The 18,121-nt window shown below is 34.9% G+C and overlaps 1 protein-coding gene across 4 annotated transcripts in view; it reads right to left on the bottom strand.

The window, feature by feature from the left end:
• SNX7 (sorting nexin 7) overlaps positions 1-18,121 on the bottom strand; it is a 115,166-nt gene that overhangs the window by 60,757 nt on the left and 36,288 nt on the right. For all 4 annotated transcript variants that reach the window (XM_065549249.2, XM_005542626.4, XM_065549239.1 and 1 more), the window contains 3 exons: positions 17,234-17,432; positions 14,030-14,229; positions 11,373-11,459 (listed from right to left, as the gene is read on the bottom strand). In XM_065549249.2, coding sequence (XP_065405321.1) covers positions 11,373-11,459; positions 14,030-14,229; positions 17,234-17,432 — 486 coding nt within the window. The remainder of the gene's footprint in view (positions 1-11,372; positions 11,460-14,029; positions 14,230-17,233; positions 17,433-18,121) is intronic.

The raw sequence follows: 18,121 nt of genomic DNA on the forward strand, positions 1-18,121 counted from the left end.
GAAGCAACAACTGCTGATGTAGAAGTTATAACAAGTTATCCAGAAGACCTAACTATGATCATTGACAAGGATGGCTACATTATAAACAACAGAGTTTCAACGTAGACAAGTTTTTTTTTTTTTTCCCCTGAGACAGACTTTCGCTCTTGTTGCCCAGACTGGAGTGCAATGGCACTATCTCAGCTCACTGCAACCTCCACCTCCTAGGTTTAAGCAATTCTCCTGCCTTAGCCTCCCGGGTAGCTGGCATTACAGGCATGCACCACTATGTCTGGCTAATTTTGTATTTGTAGTAGAGATGGGGTTTCTCCATGTTGGTCAGGCTAGTCTCGAACTCCCAACCTCAAGTGATGCGCCCGCCTCGGGCCTCCCAAAGTGCTAGGATTACAGGTGTGAGCCACTGTGCCCAGCCAACAAAAGTTTTATATTGGAAAAAGATGCTACCTAAGACTTTCATAGCGAGAGAGGAAAAGTCAATACCTAGCTTCAAAGGACAGCCTGACTCTCGTTAGGAGCTAATGTAGTTGGTGATTTTAAGTTGAAGCCAATGCCCATTTACCATTCTGATAATCCTAGGGCCCTTAATAATTACTCTAAATCTACTCTGCCTGTGCTCTATACCTGAAATAACAAAGCCTGGATGATAGTGTTATCTGTTAATAGTATGGTTTACTGAATATTTTAAGCCCACTCTTGAGATCTACTGCTCAGGAAAAAAGATTCCTTTCAAAATATTACTGTTTATTGTCAATGTACTTGGTCACTGAAGAACTCTGATGGAAATGTAAAAAGGAATTATCACTGCCTTCATGCCAGCTAATGTTAACTTCCATAGTCCATGGGTCAATGAGTCATTTGGACTTTAGAGTCTTATTATTTAAGAAATACATTTTGTAAGGCTGTAGCTGCCATAGATAGTGATTCCGCTGATGGAACTGAGTAAACTGAAAATCTTCTGGAAAGAATACACCATTCTAGATTCCATGAATAATATTTGTGATTCATGGGAACAGATCAAAATATTAACATAGGAATTTGGAAGAAGTTGATTCTAACTCTTATAGATGACTTTCAGCAAAGGGTTCAAGACTTCAGTGGAGGAAGTAACTACAGGTGTGGCAGAAATAGTAGAGAACTGTAATTAGAAGTAGAGCCAGAAGAGATGACTGAATTGCTACAATTTCATGATAGAATTCGAACAGACGAGAAGTTGCTTCTTATGGATGAGCAAAGGAAGTGATTTCTTGAGGCAGGATCTACTCCTGGTGAAGATGCTGTGAGTATTCTTAAGATGACAATAAAGAATTCAGAATATTATGTAAACTTTGATACAGCAGTGGCAAGTTTTGAAAGGATTGGCTCCAATTTCAAAAACAGTCCTACTGTGGGTAAAATGATATCAAACAACATCACATGCTACGGGGAATTCACTGTGAAAGGAAAATCGATCTATGCAGCAAACTTCCTTGTTCTCATATTTTAAGAAATTGCCATAGCCACCCGAATCTTCATCCACCACCACGTGATCAGTCAGCAGCCATCAACATAGAGGCAAGATGCTTCACCAGCAAAAAGATTACAGCTCTCTGAAGGCTCATATGACCATTAGCATTTTTAACAATGACATATTTTTAAGTAAGTTATGCACATTTTTTACACATAATGCTATTCCACATTTAATAGACTAGAGTATAGTGCAAACATAACTTTTATATCCACTGGGAAACCAAAAATTTCTTGTGTCTTGCTTTATTGTGGCAGTCTGAAACTGAACACAGTATCTCCAAGCTATGCCTGTAATAAATCAAAATGAATTTAATTTAATGATATTCAAATGGGCTAGAGGAAAACTACTGGTTCTCTATTTTGTGGAAATACAATTTTTGATTTTCAGTACTAAATTATTTATACTTTAGGCTAGGCCTGTAATCCCAGCACTTTGGGAGGTCAAGGCAGGCGGATCACTTGAGGTCAGGAGTTTGAGATTCCACCTGGCCAACATGGCAAAACCCTGTCTCTACTAAAAATACAAAAATCAGCTGGGCCTGGTGGCACAAGCCTCTAATCCCCACTACTTGGGAGGCTGAGGCAGGAGAATCGCTTGAACTAGGGAGACGGAGGTTGCAGTGAGCCAAGATCACACCACTGCCCTCCAGCCTGGATGACAGAGCTAAATTCTGTCTCAAAATAATAATAATAATTGTTATTACAATTATTATTTTTACATTATTATTATTATTACAATTGTAATAACAATTATTATTATTTATACTTTAAATGTTTTATAAAACCATGATGTATTATCTAATACTTTACATATTCATACTATAACTTAAAATTTTTACTAACACAAGTCCTAGATTTATAAACACTAATTCATCTTCAAAAAAAATTCTTTAAGCACAATTTCTGCATGTCAATGGATAAAGAATAATTAATGTCTGATTAAGGACACAAGTTAAATAAAAGTGAATCAAAGCCCTCTCCTGGCTTCTAATTCCCAGTGGGTTACTGCTCCAAGCATTATGAAATATTTATTACGTGCCCAGGCAGGGCCAGGAGTGAAAGAGATATATAAGACAGATCCCTAGGACATATTTCTTATTAACAAAAAGTCTAAATTAAGAAGAAATTGAATCTGTTTTGAGTTTCTATATAGGAAAGCTATTTAAACTTTCTATCTATGGCAGGTAAACCCCATAAAACACACCACAAATCCAAAGGACACCGTAAGTAGAATTTCTTAAAACCCTGAGAAGAAATGACTGGAATTTTAAACTACCCCTTTTACTTGTCCATCTGTTACTTTTTCTGTTGCAGTTAAGGCAACAGAAAAAAAAAATCTTCCTAGAGAAAGACACAGAGCTTAGTCTTTCTTTAGAAATTATCTGCAACACTGTTACACTGCCTCTCTTTCTCCAGTCTTTGTCTTCTTCCTTCTTCTCCCCTTTCACCCTCACCCACCACAAACATACACAGGCCTATTCATCAAGACTGTACATTTATATGTTCTACTTTCAAATTAGCAACCCTTAATATGCAGTTACTTCCCTAAGCAAATTTCACTGGTGAAATTTTGAAAATAGTACAGTATTTTTCACCTCACCCTCTAATATCTCTTGACAAGTTTTCTGGGTAACGGTTACATGAGTCATTCAGTGTTCAGGTTTGTGTTCATGACAGACATGCTTCTGTTGATGAATTTCAAAAGAAATGACTAAAAACACACTTGGGCAGGGTGGTCAAAATATGTGTAAGAAATGTGTGGTCTTTAAAATGATTTGGAACACTTTACCTCTAGTTCTTATTAATTTGTTTCTAATTTATTCCTTATTAGATTCCATATTCCATATAAGAGAGCTTCCACAATTGTACTCTACAAGTTTAAAGACAGAAAGTAAAGACATTGGTGCAATGAGAAAGTGAGAGTAAGGAAAAAACAAGGTAAAGTTAAGGGTGAGAGTTTGACACACACAAGACACACTTGACAGACACAAGTGGATCAGAATTGGGGCTCTCAATAGTTTAGTAACTAATGTAAAAAGTGAGATAAATGGGATAAGATCAGGTATAAAACCCAAGATGTGTATAAGCTGAAAACACACTAGCTACTCAGGAGAAATGCAACCGTATTGCTGGTGCTATAAACGAAAGCTATCTCATGCAGTCTTATAAAAGAAAAATATAAAATAGTCAGTGCTGTTGATGTTTATCATAAATAGATTTATGGTTCTCCTTAAAATGTCCTTCTGATACATCAGTGGTACAACATCGAGTGAGTTGAGTTAAAATAATTCCATAGGAGTCCAAAGCGCAACCTCTGAATAGTCTGTATGAATTCATATACAATTTAAAGTATCTATGCAACTGCCTAGAGCAACCGGGTAGGGCAAGTGGGGGTGGTCACTACACAGCTAAAGCTAATTGCTGCCTCGCTTTTTCTTTTTTCTTATTTTAACACTGTGGAGGTCTCACAAGCAGGACTGCAGTTAACACTTTCCAATCTTTGATCTAGAAGAATGAAACTAATATATACGTCAAAGAAAGTTGCTTTAACATTGTTTATAGAAATATTTACAATCTAATCCTGGTTAGGCACTGGGCTAAGGTTTCAATAGGCTCATTTAACAACACTTTACGGAAGGTATTACCCACATCTCTCATAGTTGAGGAAACTAAAGTATGGAGAATGTTAAGTAAATTGGCCCAGAACTACAAAGGCAGTAAGTGACCTCTGCCACAAAATGCTGTGCTTTAAATTATACACAACTCTGCAACTGGGATTAAGACCTTATATTAAATACTTTATAGAGACTGCTCTATTGTGAAGTGCCAGGGGCACAAAAATAAATGACAGAGAGAAAAATTCAATATAGTAAAATTCCAACCAGAGATCTCAGGCTCAACAGACTCTTATTCATAAGGCAGATATGGTAATTTTTGCAATTTAATCAAATATTCATTACTATCCTTTACAACTTTAGGAGAACACAGTTTTGCTTATGTACCTACCACTCAAGCCAATGAAGTCCTGAATGAGAGGGCTGCCTGAGAAGACACAGAGGGAGAGGAATTCTAGGCACTCCTTTGTGATTTCTTCTGGGAGAAGCTGGCTGCTGAGCGCCTTCTTGATTACGGCATCACTCAAGCACCATTCCAAATTCCCAGCCAGCTGTGTGTGTACAAACCCACTACCCTGCTGCACTGTCTGTGGCCAGTATTTATTAGTATTCTACCCAGAATCCATCCTCTACTCTCCACATTACTTTCTGGAAAGGCCAACGTTTTTTTCAGGTATCTGTCACAGGGTGTGTCTTATAGCTGATAAGTAAACTCTGATGGCCACATTAGCACTCCATGTGACTGGTTTGATCCTGAGTTTTCACAATTCTGACCAACAAGTTTTGAGGAAATGTCAGCCAGGTGCCTTTTAGGATAAACTGATAAAAGGAAATACGCAAGAAAAAAAGCCTCTTCTCATCCCACTGGACATTGTCATGTTCTTTACTGCTGTGTATACATGTGTGGATGGATGTGTATCTGTGTGTGAAAGACAGACACATAACTGCAAACAGACAGAAAGAAGCAGAGTAGAAAATAGATTATGTTAGGAAATGAGGCATATAGAAAGGAATAATTTGTAAAAAGTTCAGGAGAGAAGTGAGCCAGAAAATACTTAAGAAAAGGAAGAAGCAACCTTCACCCCGATCACAAAAAAGGCTTGCTATGCCAAACTTATTTCTTTAAAGCTTCCTAGAATTAGAGAGAAGGCAATCTTGCTCTGTGCAGCATTTAGTACACTACCAAGATGATCTGAAAATTAATAACCTCTATTTAAGGATGAGAGTAAAACACCAGCCAAAAATAGCATGTCATACTGAATAAGGACCAGCTTGAATAATCTGGTATATGTTTGTATCTACTGAATGTGGCTGTGCAAAATTCCAGACTATGATGATCTTATGAAAATGCATTTCTTTGCTCACATAAATATACTGCTAAACAGCTATGGCATTATATCTAGATCCAACTTTCCAATTCTATGCACATATTGCTAAATGTCAAATGTATTCATATTCATTTATATTTGAATGCTGCTTTGAGTGAAAAACTATAAATCATCCATTCAGAAATAAAAATAAAATAGATATGCAGTATTATTTAGCAGCACAGATGAACCTTATTTATTTTACAGTTAAGCAGTGAAGTGAATAAGCATTTTCAAACAGAAGCTCTGACTCTGAAAACTTATAACAAAATGGCAAAACCCACAAGTTTCTCCAAACATCTGAGTTTCCTCATAACCTCAGTCATTATTATACCTTTATCATCCCCGTCAAAAATTATGACTTTCACAGGACACTATTACATTGAATATCTTCTTTATTGGAGCACATAATGCAACTCAGTTACTCTTGAAATATTGTAATCATATATAAAATTGTTTTTTGAAATGCCTCACAATTGGAGAAACTGTTTAAAAAGTTGGATGACCCTAATCAGATCTGTTTAGTTAATCTTACTGGTGCAATGATCTATCACCAGACAAAGCTACATCAAATTCTTTTCCTTCTCCTCATCAGCCAAAACTTCTGATTCTTCCATTAACATTAATCTCTTAATGTTGAAATATGCCAAGGCTCTGACTGGACTTCTTTCTTCTCTCTTTTCTCACACTTCAAAGACCTTGACAAATCTCATAGCTTTAATACCATCTATTTGCTAATAACTTCCAAATATATATCTTCAGCTGAACCTATGAATTTTTACATGTAACTCCGTACCCAATAGCTCCACTGGGTGACTAACAGGCAAATCAACTTTACCTTTCCAAATCTGAGAAACTTATCTTTCCCATTAAACCTGTTGTTTCCAAAGTCTCCTCATCTCAATTAATGCCAACTATTACCTTCCAGTTGCTCCGTCTAAAACCTCAGATTCATCCTTGCCTCTCCTTATTGGCTCACAATCCACAGCCCACCAAATAGCAAACAGCTCTTCCTATGAAATATACTCAGCTTCTGACCCTTTAACATCACTTCTGCTCTGGTCCAAGCTATTATGTCTCACTGGGAATATTTTAAGAGCTACTCTCCAGCTCTGGCTTTCCTCCATCCCATGCACATACCACATGTACATCATCTTGTGCTTTCTCCAAGCACAACAATCATCTTATAAGTTAAATATGATTATGCTACTCCTTTGTTCAACTATTTTCCTATCTCACTGAGATATATAAACCTTATAAAGCTCTATATGGTCTAACCCCTGGTTTCTTCTCTGACTTCATTTCCCACAACTCTTCTACTTGCTCACTCCATTTCTGCAACACTGGCCTTCTTGCTTTTTCTGGAATGTACAAGCACACTTTCATTGTGCATGTACTGTCCCCTCTGCCTGAAAGGCTCTTCCCCCAGGTATACATATTACTCACACATTACCTCCTTGGTGACTATTTTACTGACACCTAATTCTAAATTGCACTGCTCCTCAACACTCTGTCTCCTCCACACTTATCACTATATGACAATATATTATAAATTTTAATTATTTACTCTTTTTTTTTGACCCACTAGAACATAAGCCTCATGAGGACCTGGTTTCTATCCCCAGTGCTGGGAACAGTGACATTCATATGGTAAATAATTAACTTTGCTGAAAAGTTTTTGTTGAATACCTCTACCTTAAATATCATCTTATAAATATGTAAAGTTGCACATCTCCAAATTTCTTCTTCACTTTTTATTCTGTAGCTCAGTGTAGAGAGCCACGATCTGCCCTGCTGCAAGTTAGAAATGTTAGTTATTAATAACTTGAAACATTGGCTGCCCTTCATTATTTAAGTGATGTGGCTTCTATCCTCTGCCTACCTCTTTCTCATATTAACTCGTCTCTGCAACTCCACTGCCACCTCTTCAATTCAGGTTCCTACTGGATCCATACTGAGCAAAGGATAAAGTACATATTTCTCAACCTGACAGATAAGGCCTCCTTTCTACCTGACTATAGTCCACCTTTAAGTCACATCCCCTCTTCCTCACTGTACCCTCCCCTCCACAAACCAATCTGGTTTAATCAAGTTAGCAGGCTTTTTGAGCTTCTAAAGCTTTTCATAATATCCGTTCTACCTGAAATATTCCTTGTGCTTTACAATGAATAACTCCATAGCCATTTTATACGGACCAATCTCAAATATTACCTCTATACTGTCATCAAAATGACAACAGCTAACAACTACTGAGTACTTACTATGCTCCAAGCAATATATTTGCATTATATAATTTAATCCTTAAACAAGCCTATTAGAAAGGTACAAATAATGTCCTCAACCTATACATGATAAAATGAGGCTAAAAGAAGTTAGAAAACTTGTCCTGGGTCACAAAATTTAATAAACAGGTGAGCTACGATTTGATCTTTGATTTATCCAATTCCAAAACTTAGACAACAAAACTCACATGAACCGCTGAACTGACCTTCAAATGAATATTCCGAATGTCTTTACTGACTTAAGTAATCCTGAAGCGAATAATTTTATGGCTGTGAGATAAGAACTACAAACCACAAACTCTGAGAAGGAGCCACTTTGCAACTAACCATGTAATGTATCAAGGACTCTCTGTCAGATATTATTTTAGTTTGCAGAAAAACACATACCTTTTGTGGGTATATCTGTGTGATAAGAAAAAGTAACTGTAATGCCATTATTGTTCATTTATAGTAAATGCAGGATTACAGGCAAGGTAAAAAGACCAGAACCCTTGTATTTGCATGCCACAAAACCCACACGAAGGTCACCTGATACAGCCAAATGTCCTCTGGAGTGTTATATAACTGCAATCTTTCTACCCAATAACTATAACTCCTCTAACCTTTGCGTTTCTTGCTAGAGCTTCATTTCACTGACCTTTTTATTATCAGTTGCTTTGCTGGGTTTGCACATAGCATCCCACCCAAAGGTGACTTCGATGGAGTCTCTGAAGGCTGCCCCAATGTCTCCACAGAAATGGCCCCAGGGTTGTCTCCAAAATGGCCCTGTCTGAGTTGCCATGGTAAACAACCAGGCAGATTGCTATATTCAGTTCTCTGCCAGGGTCGCCATGGTGACTGCAAAGGACGGCTCCTTAGAAGGACCTCACAAGGGCACGTTGCCATGGTGACCCTATCCTGCATATTTCTAAGCAACTTCCTTTCAGTCTTTCTGTGACCAATCAAGGCCGGTTCATTTTTAGAGTAACTCTGGTAGGTTCCTCCCAAAGATACCATCATAAGACATAGGGATTTTAAAAGTGAGAAGGCCTATAAACAAATTAATTATTTGAAAATATAAACAGTTCCATTCACAAATCATTAAATCAGTCTGCATAAATTTTAGGAAAAATTTGTTTTGATGATAAACAAAAAAATACCTGCAATGTCTCTGTTAAATGTGTCTGTTTTGAAACTTAATCAACTGAAAGTATCTTACAGAATATAATGCAGATAATTAAAGTTTCAAATTTTTCCAGTCTTACAATGTAGCAGCTACATGGGTATTAAACACTTTATAGTAGACATGACATACACACCCAAGTGAAATCATAAATATATACTGATGATTAAGTTATAATAAAATATCAAAATTATTCTTATGCAGCAAAAGACAAAATATTTGCAAGCCCAGTGGAAAAACAAATGTGTGTGTGTGTGTTTTTTTAACTGAGTTGGGAAATCCCAGCCATATTTGGACCCAAGCTATTTTCTTCCTTGTGCTTTTGTGGTTGGAACAATCCCAACTAATCTTCCTTTCATTTTAAAACATGAATATAGGCCATTCTTAACATATGCTTGGTTTTTCAGCCATGCTATTATTCTCCTGAAACTTTAAAATATTCTACTGTTCCTAGTATTTCATCAAGAGCAAAATTTTGTCTAACCACTAACTTCAATATCCTTAGTTACTTAACACCTAAAAACAAATTCTAAAATTCAGAAGATGCAATTACAATTTCTATACACATGTACAGCCTTTCAGTCAATTCTAGTTGACTCTTAACTCTCTCTCTATATATATAGTTAAGAAATATATGTATATATGTACATATATGTATTATATATGTACACATATGTATATATATGTTTCTTAACTATATATATTGAGAGCGTTAGGAGTCTATTGTTTCTTATTAAATGGAAAAGGTTAATCTGGGGTTCTCTCTAAATCATAAAGATGATTTTTCCTTTGAGCACTATTTCCTCTAGTTCTACATTTTCTGTTATTCTCTCTCACAGATTCCTTTCTCCTACTCTGTCCACAGCAGCCCACCACTCCCCACTCACATTCCACTGGAGAGAATAGAATTTCAGTTAATATACATAGTCAAGAAACGTGAGAATAATTCATAGTATAATAATTCTAAGTTGCATACAGACATGCAAGTTAGACTTCGTAGACACAAAGCCTCTTAGTATTTGTACTCATCTTTTACTGGTTTTCACAATATTAATTAAATAATGAAATAATTCCACAGTCTGATTTTGTAGAGACTTCATGCTTCAAGCCTTCAATATGCTTGCACAAATCAGAGTAGTCACTATGGTTTCCACTCATTCCTTCACTACATATTTATTGAGTGACTACGATGTGCCAGGCAGTGCACAAGGGTCTGGGAACACTCTAGTGAACACATGAGAAAAAAAAAAATCGGCCCTTAAGGTGTTTCAGTTATAGAGAGGGAGAGAGAAAAATATATAAAGAAAACTAATTAGGAAGTCGTATGTTAGGAAGTGATTAAAGTTAGGGAGACTATTAAAGCAGGGAGGGGGGATGCAGAGTCCTTGGCCAGGTCAGGGCTGAGGAGGCTGCAACAGTATAGATTTACAGGGACGTTTCAAGGACTCCCCAACTCACCTGATGTAAGTGCACTCAACATTATATTCAATAACAACCTAAATCCTTAAATGTAAAGGAAAATTTAAAAAATATTTCATAATGCACACAGTAGAAGTTCATTAGATTAAAAGTCCACTTTTCTCACTTCTATACCTGCTTTTTGACAGGCAGCACTGTCTCAGGCAGACAAGAGACGTCGTCACCTCCGATCCTATTCTGCATTTCAAGACCTATATAGAAACTTAGGCAAATTACTCTACCTTTCAAGTGTCTTCTCACTTTTAAAATGAGAATAATTATTCCAACCTGACAGTATTACTCTGAAAATGCAAAGATACTAAAATATAAATATAAAACTACCATGGGTAAAATAATCTATATCTAGAATTTGCTTTAGAATACTTCAGTAAAAATTTAAACATGAGGAGAGACAATAAAAAAAGGTGAGCAAAATGTTGAGAATTAATGAAGCCCAGTTATGAATATATGAGAGCTCATATTATTAGATCTCATTTTGTTTGAAAATTTCCGTAATAAAATATCTGAAGGTAAAGATTAAACTTGCAAACACAAAGATATTCACTTTCACAAAAAGTTTAACAATACTCAGAAAAAAAGTATAGAGGAACATTAATGTATTTTATACAAAAATCTCAAAAAACTAGAAAAAAGTAGATTTATTTACTGAGTACTTACTAGCCTGGAATAATGCTAGCATTGCCTTTCACACTTTCTTCCAATACATTATCTCCTTTTTAAAAAATTATACTTTCCTAATAGTATGAGATGAGACATAAGTCAGAAAGGCAGAAAACCATCACTGTTAAGCTTGTAGACTCACATGGTATCCAATGTATAATAGATTTTAGGAAGAAATTTTACTATAATTTGCTGAATGCTTAGAAATAATCATGTAAGAAACAATTATGTAAGGACATTGCTAATAAAAATTTTAGACAATGAATTCTATATGATTGTATCAAGAAACTTAAAAACTTACCAGATCAGTATCTGTCTTTTTATAGGTCAAAGCTTCAACTTTGGAATCCAGTTCTGCTTGTATTTGGTCTCTTCTTTTCATAACACCCTTTACATTAAAACACACAGATAAAATAGGATGTACTTAGTTTTAATAATCTTTCCTATAGCAAAAATATATATTTCAGAAAACAAACAGCATCTCTTCCTCAAGCCATCAGTCATTTGGGGATATAATACATTTTAAAAGTTTTTATTTTTTTAATCTCTAGAAACTAAATTGAAAGCAAGTATATAAGAGGGTTTTTTCCTATAAATGTTTCAATTAGTTTTCCTAATGCACATTTTACCCATTTAAGCATTGTATATATGCACTACATTTGATGGAATACTCTAGGCATGTACAATTCTTCAAAAATAGTAAAGAGCAAAACAAACAAAAAATAGTAGAAGCACTGGAAATATATACTACAGCATAAACTAGTGGCAGGTGGGATGTCACATGGACCATAATCTGGAAATATCTACACTCTGTGGCAACCTTCTTACCTGACTCCAAAGGGATAGATAATCAAACAGGAAATTATGCTGGGAAATCAGAAAACTGAATTATGCATTCATATCCTAAGCATTGTATTTTTGCTCAAAATATAAAATATTCATTAGTTAGCCAAGCTTTTGATGAGAAATCATAGCCTCCTCTTTGACTGATAGGAGTTGTATCTTTTTTCTTGATTTCATGTTTCAGAGTTTTTAAACTTAAAGCACCCATGTGAAGAAATTGAAGTGCAGAATTCATCTACATCTTTCATTTTTGTTGAATTTTTACAATGTCTTTAAGTGATTCACATTTCTTCCGAGACATGTAACTTAGACTTGAGCCCAGGAGTTCCAGGCTGTAGTGAGCTATGATCATGCCTCTGCACTCCAGCCTGTGCAACAGAGCCTGTTAAACAGACGTTAAACAGGTTAAACAGCCTGTTAAACACACGTCTCTTTAAAAAAAAAAAAAAATCAAAGGAAACTAACATTTTTCCTAGTTGCAAAGAAGTCCATAGAAAACTCAACTAATTTCATAAATTCCTTTATATTTACCTCAATGTTTAATTGCCATTAATGTCAAGAAAGCCCTCCTTTCTTTGACCCAAATGACTCACTCTCTAACTCAGTCCTATTTATTTAAAGTCTGTTTCAAAAAAGATGAAGTACTGGTTTTCATATGCACAAATACATTTTAAGTAAAAGGTTGCTTCAGAGGACAACTGGTGAAAATTACATGAAATTAATCATTTTTATGGGAGGATTATTTTTCATTATTTTAGCTCAAATTGAAGAGAATGTTCCAATATCAAACAGGACAAGAAATGCAATACAAGTACTATTTATTATACCCTGGGAGTCTAAAAATTAATTCAATCAAATGAGGACCTATAAAATAATTCTATTATAATTTTTCCATATCCTTAACAATGTAATACTTCAATTACATAATTTCCATCTTGATATAATATAAAAGAAAACACTAATTAATGGAGCAGAACATACAAATCAGATCTTCTTGAAGATTTACACAAGGGGGTGACCAATAATGAAGTGAAACCAAAGGATGTAGCCAAGGAAATGGATAGAGAGAGGCAAGAGAATCATCAACAGTGAAACATCGAAGGCCTTTGGTAAGGAAGAAGCTTTGTTTACAGGAGGACTCCAATAAAGTTAAGCACAGACGAAGCCTGAAATGTCCGTGCAATATTTAATGACTCTGTCAAAGGAAACCTAAACATGATCGACGAGAGAGGCAGATCTCATGCTGAACGACAAAGTGAGCTTTTCAGACCAAAACAAGGACAAGTTTTTTAAAAAGAAAAAAATTGAAAGAAATTCCTAGAAATCAAGGGTACATGTCCAAAGAGACCATGGTTCCAATTATAAAGAATAGAAAAAAAGAGCTATATCTGAATGCAAGCTGACTCCTTCCCTCATCACCATCCTAAAACACCAGAGACCTGAGGGTGCCAATTTGCTTGTGCAAAGTATTGTAGGCACAGAAAAATACTGGATGAAAAACATTAGCTTTGCAGATAGCATTGCTAAATTCCAAATATCTGGAAACTTTAACTTGAACTGAGGAAGTAAAATGCAAAACTTTGATACAAGAGGAATAAAAGCCTTTTCAAGTAGTGAAAGAAAAACATTTTAACTTGAAAGATTTCTTTTAAAAGCAACCAGAAGGCAGAACATCAAGATCCGACTCAAGTACTTTCTACATAATGGTACTAAATATATTGCTAAATCAAATGTACCTAGAAGCAGGAGAGCAGTTCTTTCATGAAAAGAAATCCCCAAAGCACTAAAAAATTTTAAAGTAAAATTTCAAAAGGTTTGGAAAAACTAATCATATTCCCTACGTAAATTTTGATTGAGGATGCTTCCTGTCTATGTATAATCTGATAAATTGTTGGTGTTGCTATTGAGTATTGAGTATTCCTGCTTTTTAACAAAGGATTCTTTCCTTCATCTATTCAGGCACACAGTGAACAAATTATTTATTGAACATCTACATGCAAAACAATCTGCTAGGACAAAAAGATAGTAGTTTTAAAGAAAAGAAATGTAGTCGCCTTTACAGAGCTTATAATCAGGTTAAGGGACGGAGGTAAAATTCGAATTAGGTGTTCTTACCATTAACATTTCACTATAAAGCACGTACTCATGAACAACAGGAAGCAGGGCCTCTGAGAGTCCAGACATCCGCTTTTCAGTGGCCTTACAGCATCTGTCAATGCAGCCGGCAACATCCTTTAGAGTATCAACCAGATCCTCTTCTGACGCTGACCACAGAATATGAATTGGGCCATATTCTTTCATTTCATCAAAATATTCTTTAAAAAAAAGACTTAATAAGCTCTTCAATATACAAAAGTTTTCAAAGTACTTGTATCTTAGATAGTAAGAAAGGGCATTATTTCTCTTACAGTGCACATATTCTTACATAAGAACATAAGAAAATGGATATCATCCTTCATTAAATCAACCGGCCATCAGTTTGCCCAGGTCAGTATTTGAATGACTACTGTCCAAGTGTAATCAATAACAACATTCCTTTTCATTGTCAAAAATGTCTTGGCTTGACAAATAAATTAAATGACCGTCAAATCTATTATAGACTTCTGCCTACCACACAACTGTATTTGAGTGCTTCATAGGCAACATGCCCTGAAAAAAAGCTTATCATCTTCTTTCTCCCCTTCTTCTGACTATATATTCTACTTAGTGGTAACTACTATCCATAAATCTAAGCAAAAAATTGGGAGGTTATCCTAGAAACATACTTACACAGAGCCAGTCAATCACCAATTCCAAAATTTCTAGATCTTAAACTATCCATCTACCTACCTATGTACTTATCTTCACTTCCACCACCATCAGCACCTCTAATCTGTACCACTTCAAGGGTCTCCTAACTATTCTCCCTCTATTTTTGTCACAGTAGAGAAACACTGACTCTTTGTAGTTAAATTAGAATTAGTTAAATTAAACCTTTATCATTAGTCCTCACTGTCTGCTTCTCCAGGTCCAATGTGAAATTCTCTGCCAAAGATTTTAACTCAAGTCAAATTGCTTGTTCATTCATGAATATCCCATGATTTCTCTTTAAAAAAGCATTTGCACATGTCCCTCTGCCTTGTCCTCCATTTCTATCACCTGACAAACTACTTCTAATCCTTTAAATTTCAGTTCAAATAAATCTCTGATTCTGTTCCAAAGGATTCATAGATGCTTTGGCCCTCAATGAGCCCATCATACCTATCATAATTTTATACTTCTATTAAAGCATTATCCCACTGTATTATCGATGTCTTATAACTCAAATGCTCTTGGCCACATACTCCTTAAAACAGGGACTGAGTCTTACTATTTTGCTATCTCAAACCCTTATGTGTAATGAGTTCAATAAATATTTTCGTATCAATGAAAGAATGCATATATGAGTAACCAAAGACCATTCAGTTTTTGATACGCTATATATTCAAAAATTTGGATTTCATTTTAAAATGTGAATATCTTTACAACTTAACATTTTTACTTTCACACTTAATTTTCAGTAATGTATGGCTTTTTGTGTAGAAAATGTATAAGCAGTGAGCATTTTTTGTTCACTATCCATATAAATACAATTAAATTGTCTATATTCAGCCATCTTACAACTCATTAGGATTTGCTGATATCTGTCATATTTCTCTAAACAATTAAACTATTAAAACTTTAAAAGTTTGTATTAAATAAAAAGTTTAAAAATATGAAATTTAAAAACAATGTAGATACTAGTTGTTACCTAATGAACATTTAATCACCTCTATAGTCCTTCCAAACTCCACCTTCCTGATCCTAGGCCTGTCTTTCTGGTAAATAATGACCATACTGAACTAATTTCTAGAAAAGAAAATTTTCCACTTTCTTTTCTCAATTGAGTCAATTGAGAAATCTCAAATTTCTCAATGTATGTCAATATCTGTCATTAAACCTGAACAATATTTATGTTTATATGCAAAGCTGCCCTAAAATTCTAAACTGCACTTACATACCATTCAAATCACATCTGTATGCAAGCATTTAGTTAGCTGCACTGTAATTTGTCTGTTAATATACATATTTCCTAACTAGACTGTGAGCTTAACAGGTACCATCTTAATTACTCTTTGATACTCACTGTTAGCTTATAAAGCTCTTAACTACCAATAGTTTCCAGAGATCTCTTTGAATTGCCATACCACCTAACTACGCAGCCAGAATCTACTTAATAGAACTGGAATCACAGAACCTAGTTAAAATAATTCACCTCTTCAGGTTAAAAAAAAAAAAAAGACAAATAATAAATGTAAGGGCAAACCAAGGAGGTTTAAAACAAATTATTATACTATATTCAGTCACTACAGTAATCTCATCAGGTGTCAACGCATGAATAAAAAAGGTAGAAAAGGGGCAAAGTACATTCAGTTATAAGTTTTTTCTGTATCTCTTTTTAAAACCAATCAATTCTTAATAAAGCACATTTTCCTACACCATTCCAAATCTTATGTTCATTCGTGTTTTTTTTCAATCATTGAACAAATTTTAATTGAGTGCTTATTATGATTAAACACCATCTGAATACTAGAAATAAAATATTTCCCAGCTTATCCTGATGGGCAGTACAGTTAAGTAGAAGTCAATTAACAAATAAGCCATTAACTTAGGGACTTTTGTTTGTCTTTATGTAGTTCCTGATCTCTAATAACAAATTATATTAGGAAATTATTTGCTGACTCAGTTATCTATTTTTTAATGTAAGTAAATGCAATTAGAAAATTAGTGAAAAAATCACATGATTAGAATTAGAAGAAATTCATCATAAATTCTGACTTATAAACTAAAAAAAAAAAAAAAAAGAAAATAGGAAAAGAGGCAGATTTTCCAATACATAAATCTCTCTGCCATACTTTGACAGTATAATACAGAATACCTGTTCCCTCCAGAAAAAAATAATTACCAGAAAATGTGAAAACCTATTTCCTGAAACATCACTTCTTTGATTCTGAGCTCTGTGCCATGTTGAATACAAACTTCATAAAACTACATCCACAGTCATAAACTCAGGGCTTACTTTACCACTATTATCTATGAATGGGAAGTAGAGCAGCTAGTGATTGATAAAAGTGAAAATGGAGACTGGCCATAACTACCTTTGAAATCATTTAGGAATCACAAATGTCCATAACATGGCTGGGAATAAGCCACACTTTGAAGCTGACATTCTAACTGCATGTTGCTATACTACACGAACAAATGTGAAGATTCATTAGAAACTGAACAACTGTGAAAACACATTTCAGTAATTCTACTTACCCCTTTCTTCCTTATAAATTCTCTGAGATATTTTATCTATCAAATTTATTTTCTGGCTAAATAGTTCAATAAAGTTATTCATTTCCATGAACTCCTCTGGGCGGTTTTTAACTCCTCTCATTGAGGATGCAACAGCTCTGACTGTTTGCCCCATCCTGCTTAGCAATCCGGGACCTTGCTTCTTGTGAGAAGAGAGTTCCTAGAAACAAAAAACAAAATATTTCTAGTGAAACATGTCTCAATATTCCGAGACTCAATACAAAAAGAAACCTAATTAGGAGAATAAAATTAAGATAAAATGGTTTCATAGGCATTTAGTGTTAGCTTGAAGCAGATGAGCTTTATTAAGGTACAGTGTCCCAACTGGCAGCCTCCTTGATAATATTCCCTTTCACAGGACTCATGTAAAACAGGTATACAGTCGTTCCTCAGACCATAAATCTTTAAAAGAACAGGGTTTAACAGACAGAATAGTGCTCAGTGAGATACTAGAGAAGACAAGGATAATATGACATACCATCTATATTTTATAACAGGAATTTAATGGAAAATGATTGAGATAAGATTTCTCAGGGCCTAAGTTATACTCTGAAAAATAAAATTGGAAAACTTCATTAATTCTTTAGATGTAATAGTAGCTAACATTTATTTAGAGCTTAATACATTCTGGGCACTATACTGACATTTTAATATACGTAATTTACCATAAACCTATGAGGTAGGTTTTATTATTTTCCTCATTTTACAGAAGAAAATAGAGGCACAGGAAAGTTAAGTAACTTGCTCAAGATCCTAGAGCAATTAAGTGATAGAGCAAGAACTGGAATCCTGGAAGTCTGATTCCAGAGACTTCATTATTAAGCACCAACTTGCTCTGCCCACTTAAAG

This window comes from Macaca fascicularis, chromosome 1 (genome assembly GCF_037993035.2).
Source record: "Macaca fascicularis isolate 582-1 chromosome 1, T2T-MFA8v1.1".
Lineage (NCBI taxonomy): Eukaryota > Metazoa > Chordata > Mammalia > Primates > Cercopithecidae > Macaca > Macaca fascicularis.